The sequence below is a fragment of the Ammospiza caudacuta genome, chromosome 24 (assembly GCF_027887145.1).
Source record: "Ammospiza caudacuta isolate bAmmCau1 chromosome 24, bAmmCau1.pri, whole genome shotgun sequence".
In the NCBI taxonomy this organism is placed as follows: domain Eukaryota; kingdom Metazoa; phylum Chordata; class Aves; order Passeriformes; family Passerellidae; genus Ammospiza; species Ammospiza caudacuta.
In genome coordinates this window covers 8,299,502-8,320,352 of record NC_080616.1, presented here as the reverse complement: position 1 = coordinate 8,320,352, position 20,851 = coordinate 8,299,502, and the positions used below count along the sequence as shown (strand labels likewise).

Below are 20,851 nucleotides of genomic sequence, written 5' to 3'. Positions count from 1 at the left end.
TTTTGCTGTGAAGCAAAGGTCTCTTTGCTGCCTGAGCCTGACCCAACAAGGACAGGAGAGGGAAGAAGGAATGATCTCCAGGCTCCTCACTCCCATTAGCACTGTCTCATCAAGAAACTTGCAGTGTGCTTATCAGTCCGATTTCAGAACAGCCCTGTCTGCTACTAGAAAGGGAAACTGAAATTTTTGGTTTGTCTCTGCTCTCTTGAGATGATGAAGAGACATTGATCAGTGTGGAACTACAGTGGTAAGAATCCATCCTTTATTTCTGGACCCTTTGGGTGAACAGTAATTTCTGTTCTCTGCCAGATTTTCCTCCTGAGCTGTTCTGACCCAGGCTGGGTCAGAATTTGGCTGTCAGGGTTTTGGGGGGTTTTCTGGGTGTTTTTGGGTTTTTTGGGGTTTTTTGGAGTGGCTGCAGCGGAGCCAGCGCTGCTCAGGAGGGACGCAGTGGGGTCAGGAGTGCTGGCAGGGACAGGGGACTCCTCTCAGCCTTTTCTCCAGATTTCCTTGGCTATTTCCTTGTCCCCACAGTTATCTGAAGAAAACAGATTCTTCTCTCTGCAGATACTTTTTTAAACCAGGAGGCAAATGATTCTATTTTGTGTACCAGGTCTTCTAAATGTCATCAGCAGGGTGCCGGTCTGCTGTGAACCAGTTCCTTTTAAATTACATGCAGAAATTATGGTAATTAAAATTAGAAATATGGATATAGCTAAATATATGCTTGTTAGAATTAGAGTGTGTCTGTTTTCTATGAGAGCTCCAGACACTGTCAACAGTACATTAGATTTTGAGTCCAGCCAATTGCTTTCCAGCCTAAACAGACTGGTTGGCAGTTACCAAAATCCAAGCAGGCAGAAAAGGGGGATTCTTTCTACATTCTGGAATTCTACATTCTAGAGGAACTGCTTCATCTTTTTTTGGCTCAGCTTAGGTTGTGCAGGTCAGAATTATAAATCCAGTCCTCTCTCTCTCCCAGTTTTCTTTCCCTTCCTTGAGGGAGTGGTAGGGTTCCAAGGACTCGTGGACAAGAAAAAGCAAAACCTCTACTAAAGGGGATTTAATTTCTCACTCGTGGTCCTCCAGATAATTTACAGAAAAAGACTCCTCTTGTTCTCTTGTGTGTATTTTGAGGATCAGATGGGGCAGGTTCAGTAGCTCTGAGAATGAAGCTGCATGCGCTCCATTGTTCTAACCCGCTGCATCTCTTGGACACAGAGAAACAGGAACTGAACTTCCACAGAAGAATTCCCCTTTCTTTCTCTTTTGCTTTAATCTCCTGTCCCTTTCATTGCTGAGGTATTTATAGCTTCCCCACATATACTGCCAGCATGGAAGGACCCATTTTATCTTTCAAAAATTGATTTAAAAATGTGTAAGTCACTTATGAGTTACCAGTGCTTTATTGGAACAATTATATGTGAAGTATTTATAGTGCCTCAGCTGCTAATGTAGGTAACCTGGAATCCACAACCAAAGTTATGAAAGTACAGAAGAGATTTCTGATGTGGTTCCCCTGAGAAATCAGGGGAGATGAGGATCCAGTGTGCTGAAAGTGGTCAGGTCACCAGTCAGTCCTGGAGAAGGACGCTGGTGGTGGTGCTAAGTGAAACTAAAAAACAGAGAAGACAGTTTGCCAGCAGGGAAAGCGGGAACAAGATTCCTTTTTTTGGTTTCTTGAGTGTATATATGTATTTGTATATATTTGGTGATTAATGGATGACATAATTCCTATTTTGCTGCCTCCTGTTGTTAAGTGTTCCATGAAAGTGACAAGATCCACACTGGTGGTAGAAGGTGCAGTGAGAGCCCCTGGAGATGCCCTTTGAGCCAGCAGAGAAGGCTCCAGTGCTGAGCTCTGCCTCTGCTCCCCAGGGCAGCCAGGCAGTAAATTCCCTCTCTGGGGGGACAGAAAAGTGGTGGTGCTCTGTACCACTGAGCAGTTCCTGGGAGGGAAATCCTGGGAGATATTTGCTCCAGTGCCGTGCTGATAAGCAAAGTGTCTCCTTGGGATGAGCAGCACTGTGGGTTATTACATGTTCTGTAATTACCAAAGCTCTTCAGCGGCGGCGAGATGCTCGCACGAGGGATCTCAATTGTCCTTTAGACAGTAAAATTGCATGGGAAGATGCTCCACATTGAGGTGATGAATGTTAATTTGCCCTGAAGAGGGAGAGCATTTCTGCAAGCACTTCAGGCATTTTCACCACAGACTCATTCCATCATTTTTTATTCAGTATTTTGATGGCCCATTGGAATCAATAATGCTGCAGCCGTACTGGCTGGAATGGCAGCTTTCATGTAAGTTGAAAACTTTAGAGTAAAACTGCCTACAAATAGACAATTAGGCTTTGAGGGCCTGAGTCATTGGAATCAATGGAATTTCCATTGATAAATTGACTTTTGATAGGGCTCCTAATGCATTTTATATGATAATGGCACCTTTCTTCAGATAATTTCATGGCAGAATTAGAAAAGCACTAGGGATATGGAAGTAAAAGCAAGTTAAAACAAAAGTTAAAGACTGTAAGAACTCTGACCAAAGATCAAAAAGATAAAACAAACTCATGGCTAGAAATGGAAATGCAGTTAAGCCCAGTCGTGGGCTCTCGTGGTGTGTGATTCCACTGCAGGCTGATTCCACTGGAGTTCCCAGCTCTTTCTTGACAGCTGTAGTTAAACTGATGAGCACAGGAGGCTTACACCTGGGGAATTATGGATTAGTCTTGTTTGTGAGGAAGCAAATATAAATTACTGTGTTTATGCTACTTTTAAAATGCTTTTAATGAGGAATCATTTGCTATTCAAACTTTCCATCTATAAGAATGCCATAGCCCCGCTGAGCTGATTATCACATGCCTTGCTCAACATCATCCTCCACCAGCGTCTGGTGTCTGTGCTGGTCCTGGGCTCTCCCACCCACCGGGGCAGGGCGTGACTGTGTGCTGTGTTCTCTTCTCCTCTGTGTTCCAGATGGAACTGGTGTGACCCGCGGCAGCCCCCAGCAGCCTCCCCAGCCCCGCCTGCACTAACGCGCCCGGGCTCACCATGGCAGCAGGGGTGGCAGCCTGGCTGCCCTTCGCCAGGGCGGCCGCCATAGGATGGATGCCGGTGGCCAACTGCCCCATGCCGCTGGCGCCCGCGGAGAAGAACAAGAGGCAGGATGAGCTCATCATCCTCAACGTGAGCGGCAGGCGCTTCCAGACCTGGAGGACTACACTGGAGAGGTACCCGGACACTCTCCTGGGCAGCACGGAGAAGGAGTTCTTCTTCAACGAAGACACCAAGGAGTACTTCTTTGACCGGGACCCCGAGGTCTTCAGGTGCATCCTCAATTTTTACAGAACTGGCAAGCTGCACTACCCCCGGTACGAGTGCATCTCTGCCTACGACGAAGAGCTGGCCTTCTACGGGATCCTGCCCGAGATCATCGGGGACTGCTGCTACGAAGAGTACAAGGACAGGAAGCGGGAGAACGCCGAGCGCCTGATGGACGACAACGACTCGGAGAACAACCAGGAGGGCTCCATGCCCTCGCTGAGCTTCCGGCAGACCATGTGGCGCGCCTTCGAGAACCCCCACACCAGCACCTTAGCCTTAGTCTTTTACTACGTCACCGGGTTCTTCATCGCCGTCTCGGTGATCACCAACGTGGTGGAGACCGTGCCCTGCGGCTCCGTGCCGGGGAGCAAGGAGCTGCCCTGCGGGGAGCGCTACGCCGTGGCCTTCTTCTGCCTGGACACGGCGTGCGTGATGATCTTCACCGTCGAGTACCTGCTGCGGCTGTTCGCGGCGCCCAGCCGCTACCGCTTCATCCGCAGCGTCATGAGCATCATCGACGTGGTGGCCATCATGCCCTACTACATCGGCCTGGTCATGACCAACAACGAGGACGTCAGCGGGGCCTTCGTCACGCTGAGGGTTTTCAGGGTTTTCAGGATTTTCAAGTTCTCCCGCCATTCCCAAGGCCTGAGAATCTTGGGCTACACTTTGAAGAGCTGTGCCTCCGAGCTTGGCTTTCTCCTCTTTTCCCTCACTATGGCAATCATCATCTTTGCAACTGTGATGTTTTATGCGGAGAAAGGGTCCTCGGCGAGCAAATTCACCAGTATTCCTGCTTCCTTTTGGTACACTATTGTAACCATGACAACGCTGGGGTGAGTATTACTTTTCCTTTTCCTGAGCAGCAGGCGAGCATGTACGGGGAGCTTGACTTCAGCTCCTCCTCAGCGTTTTCCCGGGTGCATGTTCAAGAAGGGGCTGGAAGTGTTCAGGGCTTGATTATTCCTTGCCTTACAACTCCTGCAGTTTGCGTGCGGTTGTGTAAACCAGAAAAAGCTCTCACACCCACCTGACAAATGCTCGGCACCACGGCAAGCGGGTGCAGGAGGAGCAGAGTGGTGGAGTAGCAGGATCTGATTCATCCCTGCAGGAGGGAGAAGCTGCCCCGAGTGCAGGGGCTGGAGAGGAGCTCTGCTCGCTCTGACACTGGCTCCAGCCACGCGTCTCACACCAAGCTGCTGATGGGTCTCTCGTGTCTCAGTCCTTGTTTCTCCCCTTGACCTGCCAGGCAGCACAGATTGGCTGAATCCAGGTGGATGTTGTGGGTCACTGTGCAGTGATGGCCAGGATGTGATCTGGTTTTTACTCAGCTGAGCAGGAGAGGGGCTTCTTGTCTGTGTTTAGCTGTGAGCCTGAGAACCCAGCATGTTGTGGTGGCTGCAGTGGAATTTCAAACATTCCCAGGGACAGGTACAAAGATAATGAAATCAAAGCAAGGGCAATGTAGCCTGGAGGGATCTTTTCCCCCTTGTGTTTCGTTTCTGTCTCACAGATGTTGCGACTGAGATTATAGATTTGCGCTTCTGCTGCTCTGAACCAAAAGCCCTGGGAGCAGAATGGCCAAACCCTCACCCTGACAAGGCTGTGCAGAGGAAAGGGGGCATTGCAGGCTGCTCTTGGGGCACACACAGAACCAGGATCGAGGGCAATCTCCCCATCCCACACAGCAAAACAGTGCAGGAAATCTAGAGTTACTTTGCAAAGAGTTTTCCCACTGGAGAGCTCACACGGTTTAATACTCAGATGTAGACAATTCTCCTCCTTGTAATGCAGGGACCACTTTTTCTCTAAACTGCTTTTGATTTTAAACACTTCTCTGTGCCTATTATACATGAACAGGCTCACAGTAGCACTTTTCAATTATTAAAATCATAATTCAGCTGTCAGAAAGGCGCCGAATCTGGGCATATGACAACTGAAAGTCTGAATTCCTTCATTAAGTGCAAGTGTAGAACCTGTTTGTCATAGTCACCTAAAGATCTCCTATTCTTCCTTTTTAATAACGAAGCAAAGTTTGCAGGTTTATGGCAGATGCTGTTCCTTCCCCTGGGGAAGGTAAAACTCAGAAACCAAAGCTGGGCTTTGCATCCCAGCCCTGCCCCAGCTCAGCTCTCCATGCTCTGACTGGTCCATACTGGTCAGTGCCCCCCTCCTGTCCCCACCACAGGGTCTGAGCAGGGACACCTGCCTTGGGTGGCTCCTTCAGGAAAATCCAGCTTTGGAGATTCCATAATTATATGGATATAATATTTCCAGGTTCCCTTTAATAATGATCACACCATCCTGGCACGGACACAGCCTGCACACCCGTTCACACTCAGAGCCTGCACACCCGTTCACACTCAGACACAGCCTGCACACCTGTTCACACTCAGACACAGCCTGCACACCCATTCACACTCAGACACAGCTTGCACACCCATTCACACTCAGAGCCTGCACACCCGTTCACACTCAGACACAGCCTGCACACCCATTCACACTCAGACACAGCCTGCACACCCATTGACACTCCGACACAGCCTGCACACCCATTCACACTCAGAGCCTGCACACCCGTTCACATTCAGACACAGCCTGCACACCCGTTCACACTCAGAGCCTGCACACTCATTGACACTCAGACACAGCCTGCACACCCATTCACACTCAGAGCCTGCACACCCATTCACACTCAGAGCCTGTGCACCCGTTCACATTCAGACACAGCCTGCACACCCGTTCACACTCAGAGCCTGTGCACCTGTTCACACTCAGACACAGCCTGCACACCCATTGACACTCAGACACAGCCTGCACACCCATTGACGCTCAGAGCCTGCACACCCATTGACACTCAGACACAGCCTGCACACCCATTGACACTCAGACACAGCCTGCACACCCATTGACGCTCAGAGCCTGCACACCCATTCACACTCGTGCTGTTACACCTTTGTGACAGGAGCTGGGGTCAGAGCTGGCCTGGGTGGGCTGGGAAGGGCCCCAGGACGTGCAGAACGTTCTGGAAAGCAGCTGGGGCTCTGCTCCCCCCGGGCTGGGCTGGGTTTGGGTCCCTTCCCTCCCTTTCTGAGCACAGGGACAAACCCAGAGCTCCCAGGAACCTCATGGCGTTCTCAATTTGTTGTAATCACAGAAATCACAGAGGAACAAGTGCTGGAAATGAGCTGACATGGATTTAAGAAATTAGACATTTAAACATGGCTTTGTAAGGGTTCACTGGGAAGGGACCTAGAAAATGCTGTAAAGTCTGAGGGCTGAGGCTTTGGGTGTTGCTGATTTGGGACTTTCAGGCTGTGTCCACCTTCCTGACTCCCCCTGAGTGGGGTGGGGGCTCACCATCCAGGGCTAACCCTCCTGGCCCCTTCATCTCCCCAAAAATCCTTCCAGCTCTGACACACTGGCACTTTCAGACAGTATTTCATACACATCTCTCCTCAGAAGTCTTTTCAGTCTGTTTGGAAGGATCTCGTTGCTGATGAGAGTGCTGGCAGTTCCTGCTGCACAGAATGCAGCCAAGGTCTCCAGCGTGCTCGCAGCCCATCAGCCCTGCCCTCCTCAGTGCTGGCCACTCCACTGCTGGCTTTCAGCAGCACTCAGAGCTCTTATCCAGATCTTAAACATTCCCTGCCTTTTCCCTTATAATTCAGCCAGCATTTAGAACAAGAAACTATGAAGCATGACAGTTTTTAACTCAAATCTATATATATATAAGTAACTTGTTTTCACCACCAGTACATTTAAACCCAGATAAGTGCAGCTTTCCCTGAGGCTGGAACCCCAGCACTGCTGTGACAGAGTGCCTTAGAGGAGTGATCTGCAAGGTGCAGGATAACTTTTTCCCTGTTATAGGATTAGTTCCATTTGTGTCAAACCAAGGTTTACTCACGACAAACAAACAAACAAAGCCAACAGCAGGAGACCATTAACCCTCCACTGTCCTGTGCACCAGCTGCTCTCCCAGACTCCCAAGTATCTTTGGGATACAATCACATTTCCAGACTGACCCATAAATAAAATGCAATAAAAATGCATTTCCTCCTGAAGGTGAAGCCCAGCACAATAAATAAGCACTGGTTTTGGTGAGGTTACCATGAAATCAGTTTAGAGAAATTCAGGATGCCTTGCAGGCTCCTTAGGCAGCTAACAGCCCAGGGAGACAGGTGCAGCAGCTTTTCTGGAGCGGGAAACAAAGCAAAAGAATTAAATTATCCTGACCCTGCATCTCCCATCCCTCTGCTGTGCTCACCAGCCCTGCTTTAACAGAGGCTGTTTTTAATTCAACACAATTTAAATTTTGCTCAGGAGGCTTTATAATGAAAGCATTATTCTTGGGCGCATCTTAAATCAATCTGAATTACTGAAACAACTACTCAAAATTAATTCAAACTCAGGTCTCCAATTCATGCAGAAGCATTTTCCTCGGGAGGCCAGCAGCTCCCCATCTCCTCCGTGCCAGAGCCCTCCTGTGTCCTGCCCCAGCTCAGCAGTGCAGGTGCTGCCAGGAGCAGCAGGGCCGGCCCAGCCCAGCACCTCGTCCCTGCCCTGGCTGTTGGCTAATTCAGTGTGCAGTGGCTTCACTCCTCTGCAGAAATGGGTGAATTACAGTGAATTTGGCTCCTTGGTGCATTGGTTTTCATGGAATCACAGAACGGCTGGGGTGGGAAGGGACATTAAACCCAGCTCATTCCATCTCCAGCCATGGGCAAGGGCACTTCCCACGAGCCCAGACTGCTTCAGCCCCACACAATATTCAGTTGTATTCACTTTTAGGGGAAGCCTCAGGTTCTGCTGCTTCCCCTCACACGCAGCACAAACACGAAACCTCTGTCCCCCCACTAAACCCCACACCAGTTTTGCCCAGAGAAAGTGTTTTTCCACGCTTTTTACAGCTGTTTTCATTTAATCTGACAGCAGCAGTATGTTTCAGACTCCTAGGCAGCGTCCATGACCTGCAGCAGAGGCAGCAAATTGTAAACATAAAAGTGTCCTGCATTTCAATTTCAGCTGGTTTCAAGGAGATCTCTCGGAGCTCCTTTAGGCACTGGAAGGTGCTGTAAGGAGGGAATACTCATGCAGGAATTGCCACTGAGACCTTTGGGCCATTGGAGCTCTCTCAGAGCTCCTTTAGGCACTGGAAGGTGCTGTAAGGAGAGAATACTCATGCAGGAATTGCCACTGAGACCTTTGGGCCATTTCTGCCCAGAGAGCAGCAGTGCCCAGCGGGAGGAGCAGGGGCTGGGCTGGGGTTGGGGTTGGTTCTCCTGAGGGATGCTCTGAGCAGGTTCCTCTGCCCAGAAAAGCTCAGCTCCACAGCCCCAGGTGCTCTGGGAGAAGCTCTCTGGCTGCCTGTCACCCTCGCCATTTGCACAACCATAATGGCCTGGAGAGCACTCTCTCCCTTTCAGGGCTGGCTGCTCTGCTCAGTGCTCTGACAGACACAGCTCAGTGCACTTGGACAACACAGGCCCGTCTGCAGAATCCATTTAAGGAACCAGGTTAACACGGGAAAGTCGATGAAACAGCCCTGCTGGCCTGCTTGTGTCAACAGCCTGATTGGAAGAGCTGCAATTTCTTACAGGGTTTATTAGCTGAGTGTGTAGGGAGCAGGGTTTGTGGGTAGGGTCTGGTTTGGGTTGTCTTGGCTCAGCTTTGCCTTTGGCAATGCGGATCAGAGGGAACACGAGAGAACGGGCGCCTGAGCACCCACACTGAAAGGACATCAGACATCTCTGTTCTGCTCTAAACACTTATTTCTGGGTTTTTCTCTCTTTATTGGTGTTCAGTGGTGGCCAGGAGGGGGGATGGAGGGTGAGCAGGGCTGTGGCACGTGGGGGCCGTGGTGCCAGAGCGGTGCCAGCCGGGCTGAGCCCTGAGCACACCAGAGCAATGCGGATCTCTGCACAGCAAAGGGATCAGCCAAAGCACTGGGGCTGATCCCTGCACTGCCAGAATCCCTGCACAGCAAAGCTCTGGGGCTGATCCCTGCACAGCAGAGCACTGGGGCTGATCCCTGCACAGCAAAGCGCTGGGGCTGATCCCTGCACACCAGAGCATGGGGCTGATCCCTGCACTGCCAGAATCCCTGCACAGCAGAGCACTGGGGCTGATCTGTGCACAGCCAGAATCCCTGCACAGCAGAGCACTGGGGCTGATCCCTGCACAGCCAGAGCAGAGCACTGGGGCTGATCCCTGCACTGCCAGAATCCCTGCACAGCAGAGCACTGGGGCTGATCTGTGCACAGCCAGAATCCCTGCACAGCAAAGCACTGGGGCTGATCTGTGCACAGCCAGAATCCCTGCACAGCAGAGCACTGGGGCTGATCCCTGCACAGCCAGAGCAGAGCACTGGGGCTGATCCCTGCACTGCCAGAATCCCTGCACAGCAGAGCACTGGGGCTGATCTGTGCACAGCCAGAATCCCTGCACAGCAGAGCACTGGGGCTGATCTGTGCACAGCCAGAATCCCTGCACAGCAGAGCACTGGGGCTGATCCCTGCACACCAGAGCATGGGGCTGATCCCTGCACTGCCAGAATCCCTGCACAGCAGAGCACTGGGGCTGATCTGTGCACAGCCAGAATCCCTGCACAGCAGAGCACTGGGGCTGATCTGTGCACAGCCAGAATCCCTGCACAGCAGAGCACTGGGGCTGATCCCTGCACACCAGAGCATGGGGCTGATCCCTGCACTGCCAGAATCCCTGCACAGCAGAGCACTGGGGCTGATCTGTGCACAGCCAGAATCCCTGCACAGCAGAGCACTGGGGCTGATCCCTGCACAGCCAGAGCAGAGCACTGGGGCTGATCCCTGCACTGCCAGAATCCCTGCACAGCAAAGCACTGGGGCTGATCTCTGCACAGCCAAACACTCGGGCTGATCTCTGCACAACCAGAATCTCTGCACAGCCAAGCACTGGGGCTGATAGTAACCTTCATTCACCCTCTCCACACACACCAAGAGCAGTTTGCAAGGCAAGGAAAATAATCACTCATCTCTGGAGCGCTGCCATTGGCGGCTCCTCGGGGAAGATTGCTGCTTGGGCCAGGAGTCACGCCGTGCGTGTCAGGGCTTTGGGAGCTGCCATTACACTGAACCAGGACAAACTTCTGATAGAAACACCACTTTGCATATTTAACATCACCAGTGGGAGGCTGGATGGGGTGTGAGGAGTTTCCTTTGTGAAGGAAGGGCTGGAATTTCACCGCTCTCACCACTTCCCATACAGCCAACAATTCCTCATGTCCACGGGCCAAAGAGCTGCTTGAATTTAATACACAGAAAGTCCAATCAAGCCATGAGCTGATGGAGCTACACAAAGAGGCCATTTCCTTGAGCTTTCATTCTCTTAACTGCAGCTTCATCTCATACAAAACCTGGATCAGTTTTCTTCTCCTAATGGATTTACAGATATTGTGTGCGAAATGTCTTTGTATCAGAAACTACAGATGGAACCTTTCCCTTCTCTATCTTGATATAAATCTCAGGCAAGCATCTCATTTTTGAGCTATTTGTATTCACCAGAACCCCAGAAGTATTAAAATACCTTTATTCATTCTTAGGGCAAGTGGCATTCACTGGATTTTTTTTTCCCATCTTAAAAAAATCATTCATTCTTACACTTTTTGTGGCTTTGGATATTTGTAACAGTTGCACGTATGTGCAAAGGCACCATTTTTAATGTGCAAGACAAAATAACTTGCCTTTAGGGTAACTCATTGTGTGAGAAGTGAATTATTTTGAATAAGGCTAAGAAATGGTGCTGACTAAAATTGTAACGTGACTGCTAAATTTACCAGTGGAAGCCTTGGCAGGGATGCATCTATAGCAACTGATTTACAGATTTTTTTTCTGATCTCCTCTTTCTTTTTTTCCCCTCTTTTCTTTCTAACCTGCCTCCCAGTGAGTGCCTGAGAAATACAGATTAAAGATAACATTGCATTTTCATGGGAGATGAAGGGAAGTGATTGGCGTGCTGACTGGATCGGGGCTATTTTTAGTCTCATAAAACGATAATTTCATAACGGAGCTGACCCAGTAAAAGTAATCAGTTTACAGCCATCAGCTGGACATGAGGGACAGAGTAGCCACTACCAGTCAGAGCAGGAGAGGGGAAGAGAAAGAAAGGCCCTGAAACAAATTAGCCAAAACTAATTAGGATCCTTAGCTAATTGCAGCCCGTGGGGTGTGCAGGGAGAGGAGCACAGGGAGCTGCTGAGTGCCTGAGCCTTGGCAGCCCCTCTGGCAGGAGCTTGGGGCTGCCAACACCATCCTCATCCTCACAGGGGCATCTGGGCACCCATCCTCAGCAGCCCTGCTCCCCTGGCACGGGACTGGCATGGCATTCGCACGGCCCCCAGCCAGGGATAAACCCACACCTGTTCTAATGCCAGGAAAATCACAGGAGAGGTTTTTACTGCCATTTCTTAAGGGATCTGTGCATCCAAGGATGGGCTGACAGGACATGGGGGAATGGCTCCAAAATGCAAGAGAGCAGGTTTAGATTGGAACTGGGAATAAATTCTTCCCTGGGAGGGTGGGCAGGCCCTGGCAGCTGTGGCTGCCCTGGACCCCTGGCAGTGCCCAAGGCCAGGCTGGACATGGCTTGGAGCAGCCTGGACAGTGAAAGTGGGCCTGCCCTGGCAGAGATTAAATCAAGATGATCTGTAAAATCTTTTCCACCCCAAAGCAATCTGTGCTTCTGGGTATGGGGATAGCTGTGACAAACGCAGCTGCTTCAGGCCGTGTCCCAGCACTGCGATGGAAGCACCGTCAGCCAAGCTCTGCCTTCTCCTGCACACACAGTACCTGCAGAAACTGCTCGTGTCTATTTAACTATTTACCACTGCTCCATTAGAGCACACTCCAGGGCTATAATTCACCTCCCAAAGTTACAGCTGAGTGTGGAAGAGTTATTTTAAAATCAATATCCAACAGAATGCCATTGTTCCAACATTTAAACCTGCTGGGAAATTACCATGAGGCGTGTGGCAAGTCAAATCACTGCCTGCCAGAGGAGGAAACAATTCATTACTGCTGCTAAAGGGGCAAATTTGCACTGCCCTTCCACCAAAGGGGCAAGTTTGCACTGCCCTTCCATCCTGCCTCAGGAATGACGCTCAGAGCCGTTCCTGGGTAAGCTCAGATCTGTTCCTAGGCAGGCTCAGGCTTAGATCCGTTCCTAGGCAGGCTCAGATCCGTTCCTGGGCAGGCTCAGATCCATTCCTGGGTAAGCTCAGGCTCAGATCTGTTCCTGGGCAGGCTCAGAGCCATGCCCAGCTCCCTCCCTGCTCCACCGCCCCGGGATCTGCTGCCTCCATCTCAGGCTGCCATCTGCAGCAGAATCCAAACACAGATCAGCTCTAGCTTTCTGCCCTCAGGACACTGTGAAATTTGGCTGAAGTGCCTGCCCAGAAAGCCCTTGAGAAGGGCTCCTGCAGCCCTGAGCAGTGAGGCCCTGAACGCTGAGCTGGAGATGGGCTCTGAGCTGTCAGTGGGTCTGTGCTCTGCAGCCTCCTCACAAAAAGGTGAAATAATTCAAGTTATAAATGCTGAACACACGGGGGGAGGCAGCTGCTGCTGCTGCTGAATGTGCTCCATGCTGGGTTTGCTGAACGCTCCCTGCCAGTGACACCCTGGCACGCCTGGCACCCCTGGCAGTGACACCCTGGCAGTGCCCCTGGCACCCCTGGCAGTGCCCCCAGCCCCAGGGCACTCTGAGCATCTCCTGGCAGCCCAATGCCCATCCCAGCCCTGGGCTCTGTGTTCAGTGGCTCCCTTTGCCACCCCACAGTCACAAACTGCTGCTGCTTTTCTCATCCTGCCTGTGGGGACAGGGTTCCACATCAGATGGGAAAACAGCAGATGATAAAACCTTGAGTCATTTTCAGCCTTTAATATGCAAATGTGCAGCCTTGATAACGAGATTGCACCCCACCACCAGGCAGCCCTTTCCCCCCCTTGTTTACACCAAGGAAAACATTTCTTACTATTATTGAATTTTGCTTGTTTTCTCATGTAGTTAGGATCATGGAATCCCAGAACGGTTTGGGTTGGAAAGATCTCATCAGCTCCCACCCCTGCCATGGGCAGGGACACCTTCCACTGTCCCAGGGTTCTCAGAGCCATGCACACCTCCAGGAGTGGGGCCCAATCCCCAATTCCATGTCTGCATGCTCCACGTCCACCGTTGGGGTGTGATTTGCACACAACATGTGCACATCTCCCTCTGTATTTGTATGATCTGGAGCACAAGGGAGCCATCCTCCTCAAATATTAATTACAGCCACTGTGCTGAGAACAAAAATAGCACTTGATTTTTCAATGGGAAAGGATTGAGCGAGCCAGCTCTTCTCACAACTTGGGCAGCAATAAGCTGCCTTCAAAGGGAAAGCTGAGGCGAGGGAAAGCTGCTCTGAGCTGCTTTCTCCTGAGTCCTGAGACTCTGGGGCCTGAGCTGGGATCAGGAATGCTCTGTGCAAGCAAAGCCAGCCCTGTGTCCCTGCTGCAGTTTGGTTCTCAGTGCAGAGCCCCAGGACTGAGCCCTGTGGGTGAAATGCCCCCAGTGTGCCCCAGTGTGCCCCAGTGTGCCCCAGTGTGCCCCCAGTGTGCCCCCAGTGTGCCCCAGTGTGCCCCCAGTGTGCCCCCAGTGCCGCTGGGCACTCAGGGACTGGGGAAACTGGTTCCAGTGGGTGCTGCCAGGGTGGGCAGGGGGTGCCTGCCCCTCTGCCCCTCTGCCCCAGCCCCTGCTGGCCTGGCAGTGCAGGGAGAAACTGATCCTTCCCTGCCATTGGGCTCACAACTCATTCTCAATCACAGTCCTGCTTCAGTGGGGCTTTTCTGATGTTTACATCGTTTCTTGGGCTTTGTCATCAATATTAATGTGAGAAAAGCTCTGCTGGCTTCTCTGTGCCTCTGTGAGGGGAGATGGAACAGGCTCTGACAGCTCCCTCACTCCGCTGCAGCAGAGCCTTTTTCTAGTAATCAGTGTCGGCAATGAGTAGAAACAGCTCCTAAATTTACCACGTTGAGCACGAATCAATGGAGCATTATTGCCAGCACACATTCCTCACTGTCACACATCTCACTCGTGCTGCTGCTTTGGGAAGATTTAAAACCCTGTCTCCCACCCAGCTTTGCACCTGAGGTACCCTTCCTGCCAACCCCACTCTCTTATCCCTGCATAATTAACCAAAATATGAAATCCCCGCTCCTGCCGTGCCTGGGTGTGCTCAGACCTTCCCCCAGAGCTCAGGATTGTGTGCAGATGGGCAATCACGGGCAGGAGGCAATCACAACTTCTCCTTGGTGCCTCTTTGGTTCTCCTGCCCACCTGCATCTGCCCGACCGTCTGTTCCCCAATCCTGGAGCAGCCAGGATGAGTCCCACTGAGTCAGACGCTGCTTCGGTTCATGAAATGAGCTGGCAAGGCACCCCAGCCTTGGCACACTCCAGACAGAAGATTTCAGCCCTCTTAGATGTTTTTCTGCTGGGGAGGAATAGCAGGACAGATTAAATAATAGCAACAGCCATTCAGCAAGGCAGCTGTTGAATGAAAACATGGGAATGCATGAAATGAGGTAAAAGTCTCCTCCAGCCAAGGGTCAGCACGAGCAGTAAGCTGGGCTGAAGGGATACAAGATTTTGGGCTGCAGAGGGCTGAGCAGGATGAATTCCACCACTAATGAGCTTAGTGAATAAGCTCATTACCTAATGAGCTCTATTGAACAAGCTTGAATTCCTGCCTGGGGAAAGCCCTGCCGTGGCTCCAGCATAGGTAAACAGCTCCATCAGTTTGCACACACAGCCTGCTGAGGCCCAGGGGCACAGCAGAGCCTTTCCCCGAGCTGTGGGTGTCAGGAAGGATCAGCAGAGAGCACAGGCTCGTTTCCAGTTCTGTCCTCTCCGCACAGTTCGGGATCTGGACGAGGATGCACCGACACGACTCGGTACCTCTCACACGTCCTGGTAACTCTCCTTCAGCATTTACATCAGAGCCTTCCTCCTAAGGCTCTGCAGAGCTGGGCTGGGAAACCTCCAGAGAACCAAAACTCTATCAAAAACACTCCTGAAATGGTTCCAATGGTTCATCTCTGTGAGTCTGCATCTAAAACCCAGCCCTGCCTTGGTGCCTGGGGAGATCTGTCAGAGCAGATGCCAGTTCCGAGGGTTTGGAAAAGACCCAGAGGAAATCTCACATCCCCACTGGCTCGCAGTTTGTTACCCAGAAAGGCAGCAGTGCCTGCAAGGAATGGCCCCTCATCCCCTCATCCCCACCTTTTACTTGGAAGTGAAAAGGGAAAATGAGATTTCAGAAAAGGAGAAGAGATCTACAGATGAAATCTTCATTTGATTTGACACAGCATCATTTACATTTATTTTTTACCATTTCTTCTTAGATTTTCAGCGCATACTGAAATACTGTCTAAAGCACTCATTTCCCATAGTCGTGCCACTCCAAAACCCTGGCACTGCCCATCATTTGTCTGCTTCCATCTGAGCAGGGCTAAAAACGTCGGAGGAAGAAAAGGGAAGGAAAATAAGTGACCTTTCCAGTAAACTGAATGGCTGGTTTGGTGGGAGAGAGAGATTTTGAGTAGAAAATCGGTGTTCAGGCTTTAAGAATATAAATCTTCAAGCTCTGCACGCATGCCCTGAAGTGCAGCCCAGGGTAAATAGACCCAGGCAGGACGTGTCAGGATAGATTCTCATGAGTGCAGCAGGGAAGTCTGGCACCACATGTACTGTGAACTGAAAATGAATTTCAGCAGCTTTTGTGATTCCTTTTCTGTGAGAAACAAAGGCTGTGCCTGGAGCTGCTCGTGCGCCGCGTCCAGGGGTGCCTGCAGCAGAATTCCTGCACTCGGAACAGGCTGTGGCTGTGTGTCCTTCCAGGGGCTGTGTGTCCAGGCTGTGGCTGTGTGTCCTTCCAGGGGTTCTGGGAACTTTACAACCAAATCATCACCAGTGCTTAGGACACAGACAAAAAGTTGCTCCTGGGGTGCTGACACCCTCCAAGTCTGACGTGAGAGGGTCAGGAAGCCCTCAAGGGAATTGAGCCCCCTTGGAGGCGCCTGCGCCTGGCCGGGCTCTGTGGATGGACAGGCCAGGATCCTGCCCTGGGCAGGCACTGGGAACCATCAAACCCCACAAGGAGCAGCAGGGAATGAAGCCTGGTTTAATGAAGCCTGGTTTGCAGAGCTTTGCTGATGGAGAGATTGCACTGGGCTGTCAGTGAGAGGCCTTTTCCTGCTCCTGCCCACGTGCCCCCCGTGCTCACAGCTCGCTCAGCAGTGTGCCAGGAGGGCTCTGAACCACAGGGAAATTGGATTTCTGCCCACTGTGAGTGACAGGCTTTGTCAGGAATGATCTATCTGAAAACTGAGCCCTGCCCAGGGGTGTCTTTCAGACGGACACAGCCATTCCTGAGGCATCACTGTGGGGCCGGAGCTCCCACCTGTGTGTAGGACCAGAGCTGCCCTGGGCTCGTGGCCACGGACTGAGGTGTCTCCTGCACATTGCCAGCTGCCATCAGCACTGCAGGGACACAGGACACAGGCAGAGCACGGAGGTGAAGGACAAACTGCTCCTTTCCTTCCCCAGGTCCTGTCAGTACACAGTGAGATCTCTCTGCTCACTGCTCACCCATCCTGTGCTCAGCTTGGAGCAGGAGGGGCAGGGCAGGGTTAATTCCTAATGAGTTAAATCCTAACAGACTCATTTTTAGGGAGTCAGGGAAGGAAAGAGCTGCTACAGAAAGGGAAAAGCTTCCAAGGGCTGGTCATTGCTGCTGCCTCTCTTCATGCTAACATCCTCCCAAGATGGCATTTTGTTCCTCCAGGCCCCGCAGGGGTTTGTGGTGCTGTTTGGGGCTGTTTGGAGGGAAGTGACCCCAGGAGGGCCCCAGCAGCTGCCAAGGCTGCCCTGGGACAGCTCCAGCTGCCAGAGGTGACCACAGGGATTGATGTTCTCCAACTCACTATTGACACGTGGGCTGGGTAAATTAGATTGGCTCTGGCATCTCATTCCCTCTCAATCCATCTTCTGCAGTGCTTTTCTCCCCTCCAGCCTGCACATGGACAGGTCAATCCGTTTAATTACAGATGTGGGACACATCAGCTCCACTTGCCGCCCAAGGTGGGCTCCTGCACACTGCCACCCACTTTTGCACTAGACAAAAGAGCAACAGGTTCCTTTGCAGTCAAGGAACCTCTCCACGTATCACTGGACTGATAACAAAAGGAATAAATAACTGCAGAGAAGTGAATTTTTAATGACATTTCTGTGCCGAGTCTGTCAGAGCACGCTACAATCACTTATTCGAGTTCACTGCCTCCCTAGATAAACACTGACATCTCCATTCCGCAGGTGCAAAATCCCAGTCAGAGAAAGGCTGAATTCTCCTGCGCAGCCCACACAATAAAGAGTTCCCTGCACATCCCAGTGGAGCGGGGAGCTGTGCACTCCTCAGAGCCTGAGGCAGCTTTGATCAAAGCATCCCTGCTTCCAGAAACACCTTGATGTGCCCAGAGGGTGGCCAGAGCAGGTCACCTCCTGCAGCCAGGCCAGGGTGGCTCTGAGATCCTCTGATGTGTGCTCAGAGGCTCAGCCTGGCACCTCTCCAGCTGTAATTCCCTCGCCCATCTCTGGAACATCTGTAGGTTCTGCTGCCCAGGTGGGGCACTCAGTTCTGTTCTCCCCGCTCAGAGCCCTCTGAAGAGCAGAGGCACAAACCCATTCAGGAGCTCTTTACTGGGGTCAGCACAGACTGGTGTGCTGCTTCTGCCCCTTTAGAGAAACCCACAAAATCCTACAGGGGCCAAAACAAACAGGAATGCACAAGCAGCAGCTGCCTCAGCCTTCCAGAAGGACTCTGTGGCATTCCAGGAACTCGCAGTGCACTCTAAACTTCACTTTGGAATAAAGGACACTGGGATTTTTAATTGCCTCCTAACCTTTCATTAATTGGGCTTTCTGCAGTGAGCAGCACCACAATAGCAGGTCTGCAGCCTCATGCAGAATGCAAATGGGCCACAATGAGGGAGGCACCTGAGGCACCCCAGCAGAGACTTCCTAATGATCCCCTGGCCTTTGTTTCACTGGAATTGCTTTCAGAACAAGCAGCATCTGAGAAGCATTCCCCACACAGCACAAATGTTGGCATTTGCTCTTTGGAGAGGCACAGAACAGCTCCACAGAGTGATGGCTCTCAGCAGCTCTGAAAAGTCACATTTGAAATTTATTTCCATCATAACGAGTCTAGTGAACAATTTTGTCAGAAAGACTCATTTGCATCCCTCCCATTTATGTTTTCACGTAGTTTCTGAACTTGCCATAAACAACAGCTCTGTGGTGATAAAAGCAATAATCCCAAGGGCAGGGATTCGTGCATGGCCTCGGGGCTGTGCTGCAGCTGCCCAGGGCTGATCCTGCAGGAGAGGAGCTCAGCCTGGCCTGGTCCAGCCTGGGCTCACCTGCCAGAGCTCCAGGGATGCCAGTGGAAATGTTGGGGGGTTTTGTGCAGGGACAGGGGGGACCTGGATGGTCCCTGAGAATCCCTTCAGCTCAGTCTGTGACTCTGGCTCCATGAACCCCAGCTATGGGAACACAATTCCCCTTCCCCATGGCCATCTCATCCTGCCCTTCCTGTGCCTCCCTGGAGCAGCTGCTGGAGCCCCTCGGGACTGGGATATCCTTGGGACTGGGATCCCCTCGGGACCAGGAGCCCTTTGGTGTTGGGATCCCCCCGGGATTGGGATCCTCTTGGTGTTGGGATCTCCTTGGTGTCAGGATCCCCTCAGGACCAGCATATCCTTGGGACTGGGATCCCCTCGGGAGGACCCCCAGCCCAGCCCAGCCCAGGGTCTGGGGGCAGCCAGCCCCCCAAGCCCTGCCCTGCAGAGGGGACATAGCCCCCCAAGCCCTGCAGGGGCACACAGCCCCTGTGTCCTGTGCCCAGCAGCAGGCTCAGGTGGCCTCAGCAGGGCTGGGGGTCCCAGAGCCCCCAGGTGAACCTCCCCAGCCCAAGGGGCTCCAGGAGCAGCAGCAGCACCTGAGCCCTCTCCCTGCTGTCCCCGCAGGGCCTGGCTGGAAACGTCTCCCCGCAGAAGCCTGGTGGTGTCTCTGGGGGCTCCCAGTGCCATTTGCTCTAATTCTTGTTGACATTTCATTTCACACGCTGTTAAATGACCCCCGTCAGAAGGATGGAGCAGAAATTTGCTTTGGAAGAGAGAGCTTTAGCTCTGGGGTCCCTCCCAGCCCATTCTCTGAGCTGTGGCACAGAGGGCATGTGAGCAGAGGGCAGGGCAGGGCTGGCACAGAGGGTAGGATGGCACTGGGGGGCTCTGGGCTCCCTCCCAGCCCATTCCCTGAGATGAGGCTGTGTCTGGCCGTGCCAGGCAGGGGCACAGAGGGCACGGCTGGCACAGAGGGCACGGCTGGCACAGAGGGCAGGGCAGGGCAGGCACAGAGGGCAGGGCAGGCACAGAGGGCAGGGCAGGGCTGGCACAGAGGGCAGGGCAGGGTTGGCACAGAGGGCAGGGCTGGCACAGAGGGCAGGGCAGGGTTGGCACAGAGGGCAGGGCTGGCACAGAGGGCAGGGCAGGGCAGGCACAGAGGGCAGGGCAGGCACAGAGGGCAGGGCTGGCACAGAGGGCAGGGCAGGGTTGGCACAGAGGGCAGGGCTGGCACAGAGGGCAGGGCAGGGCAGGCACAGAGGGCAGGGCTGGCACAGAGGGTAGGATGGCACTGGGGGGCTCTGGGCTCCCTCCCAGCCCATTCCCTGACCCAAAGCTCTCTGGCTGTGCCAGGCAGGGGCACAGAGGGCAGGAAGGTGCCCCAGTCCCACCCTGGCCAGAGGACAGAGCCATTCCCAGAGCAATCACTCTGCAAAACCCAGCCAGGCTCAGGGATGACCTCCAGACAAATGAAGCTGTCAGGACTAATTAAAATGCTCTTTTTCTTCCTCTTCTCTCTGCTGGTCAATCAGATAAACACAGGGCAGAGGAGCACAAAGAGCAGGCTCTGGGCACTCTGCTCTCCCAAAGATGCTTCACAGCCTCAGACAGCAAGCACAAAAGCTGAGCTGATGGGTTTCATTGCTGGGTGAGTGTGTGTGTCCTTGTGCTGTCACTGCTGGCATGGAAAAATAGAAATGTGCTTCTGCTACACATTCCAGAGTGGCCGCAGGACTCAGGGCAGGTCCTCATGAGAGGATTTGTAACCCTGGCAGGAGGAGGTGCCCTACAACCCCTCTGGGGAGCTGGGAGAGCTCCTCTGGGGTGAACCCTGGGCTGCTGGAAGCTGTGCTTGCTGTGCCATGGGAACAGGGTGCCAGCTCTGCCATGGGAACAGGGTGCCAGCTGTGCTATGAGAAATGGGTGCCAGCTGTGCCATGGGAACAGGGTGCCAGCTGTGCCATGGGAACAGAGTGCCAGCTCTGCCAATAGAACAGGGTGCCAGCTCTGCCATGGGAGCAGGGTGCCAGCTGTGCCATGAGCACAGGGTGC

The 20,851-nt window shown here is 52.5% G+C and overlaps 1 protein-coding gene across 2 annotated transcripts in view; it reads left to right on the top strand.

Moving 5' to 3' along the window:
* Nucleotides 1-3,051: 3,051 nt before the first annotated feature.
* Nucleotides 3,052-20,851, top strand: part of KCND3 (potassium voltage-gated channel subfamily D member 3) — an 84,127-nt gene continuing 66,327 nt past the window's right edge. For both annotated transcript variants that reach the window (XM_058819430.1, XM_058819429.1), the window contains exon 1: nucleotides 3,052-4,160. In XM_058819430.1, coding sequence (XP_058675413.1) covers nucleotides 3,052-4,160 — 1,109 coding nt within the window. The remainder of the gene's footprint in view (nucleotides 4,161-20,851) is intronic.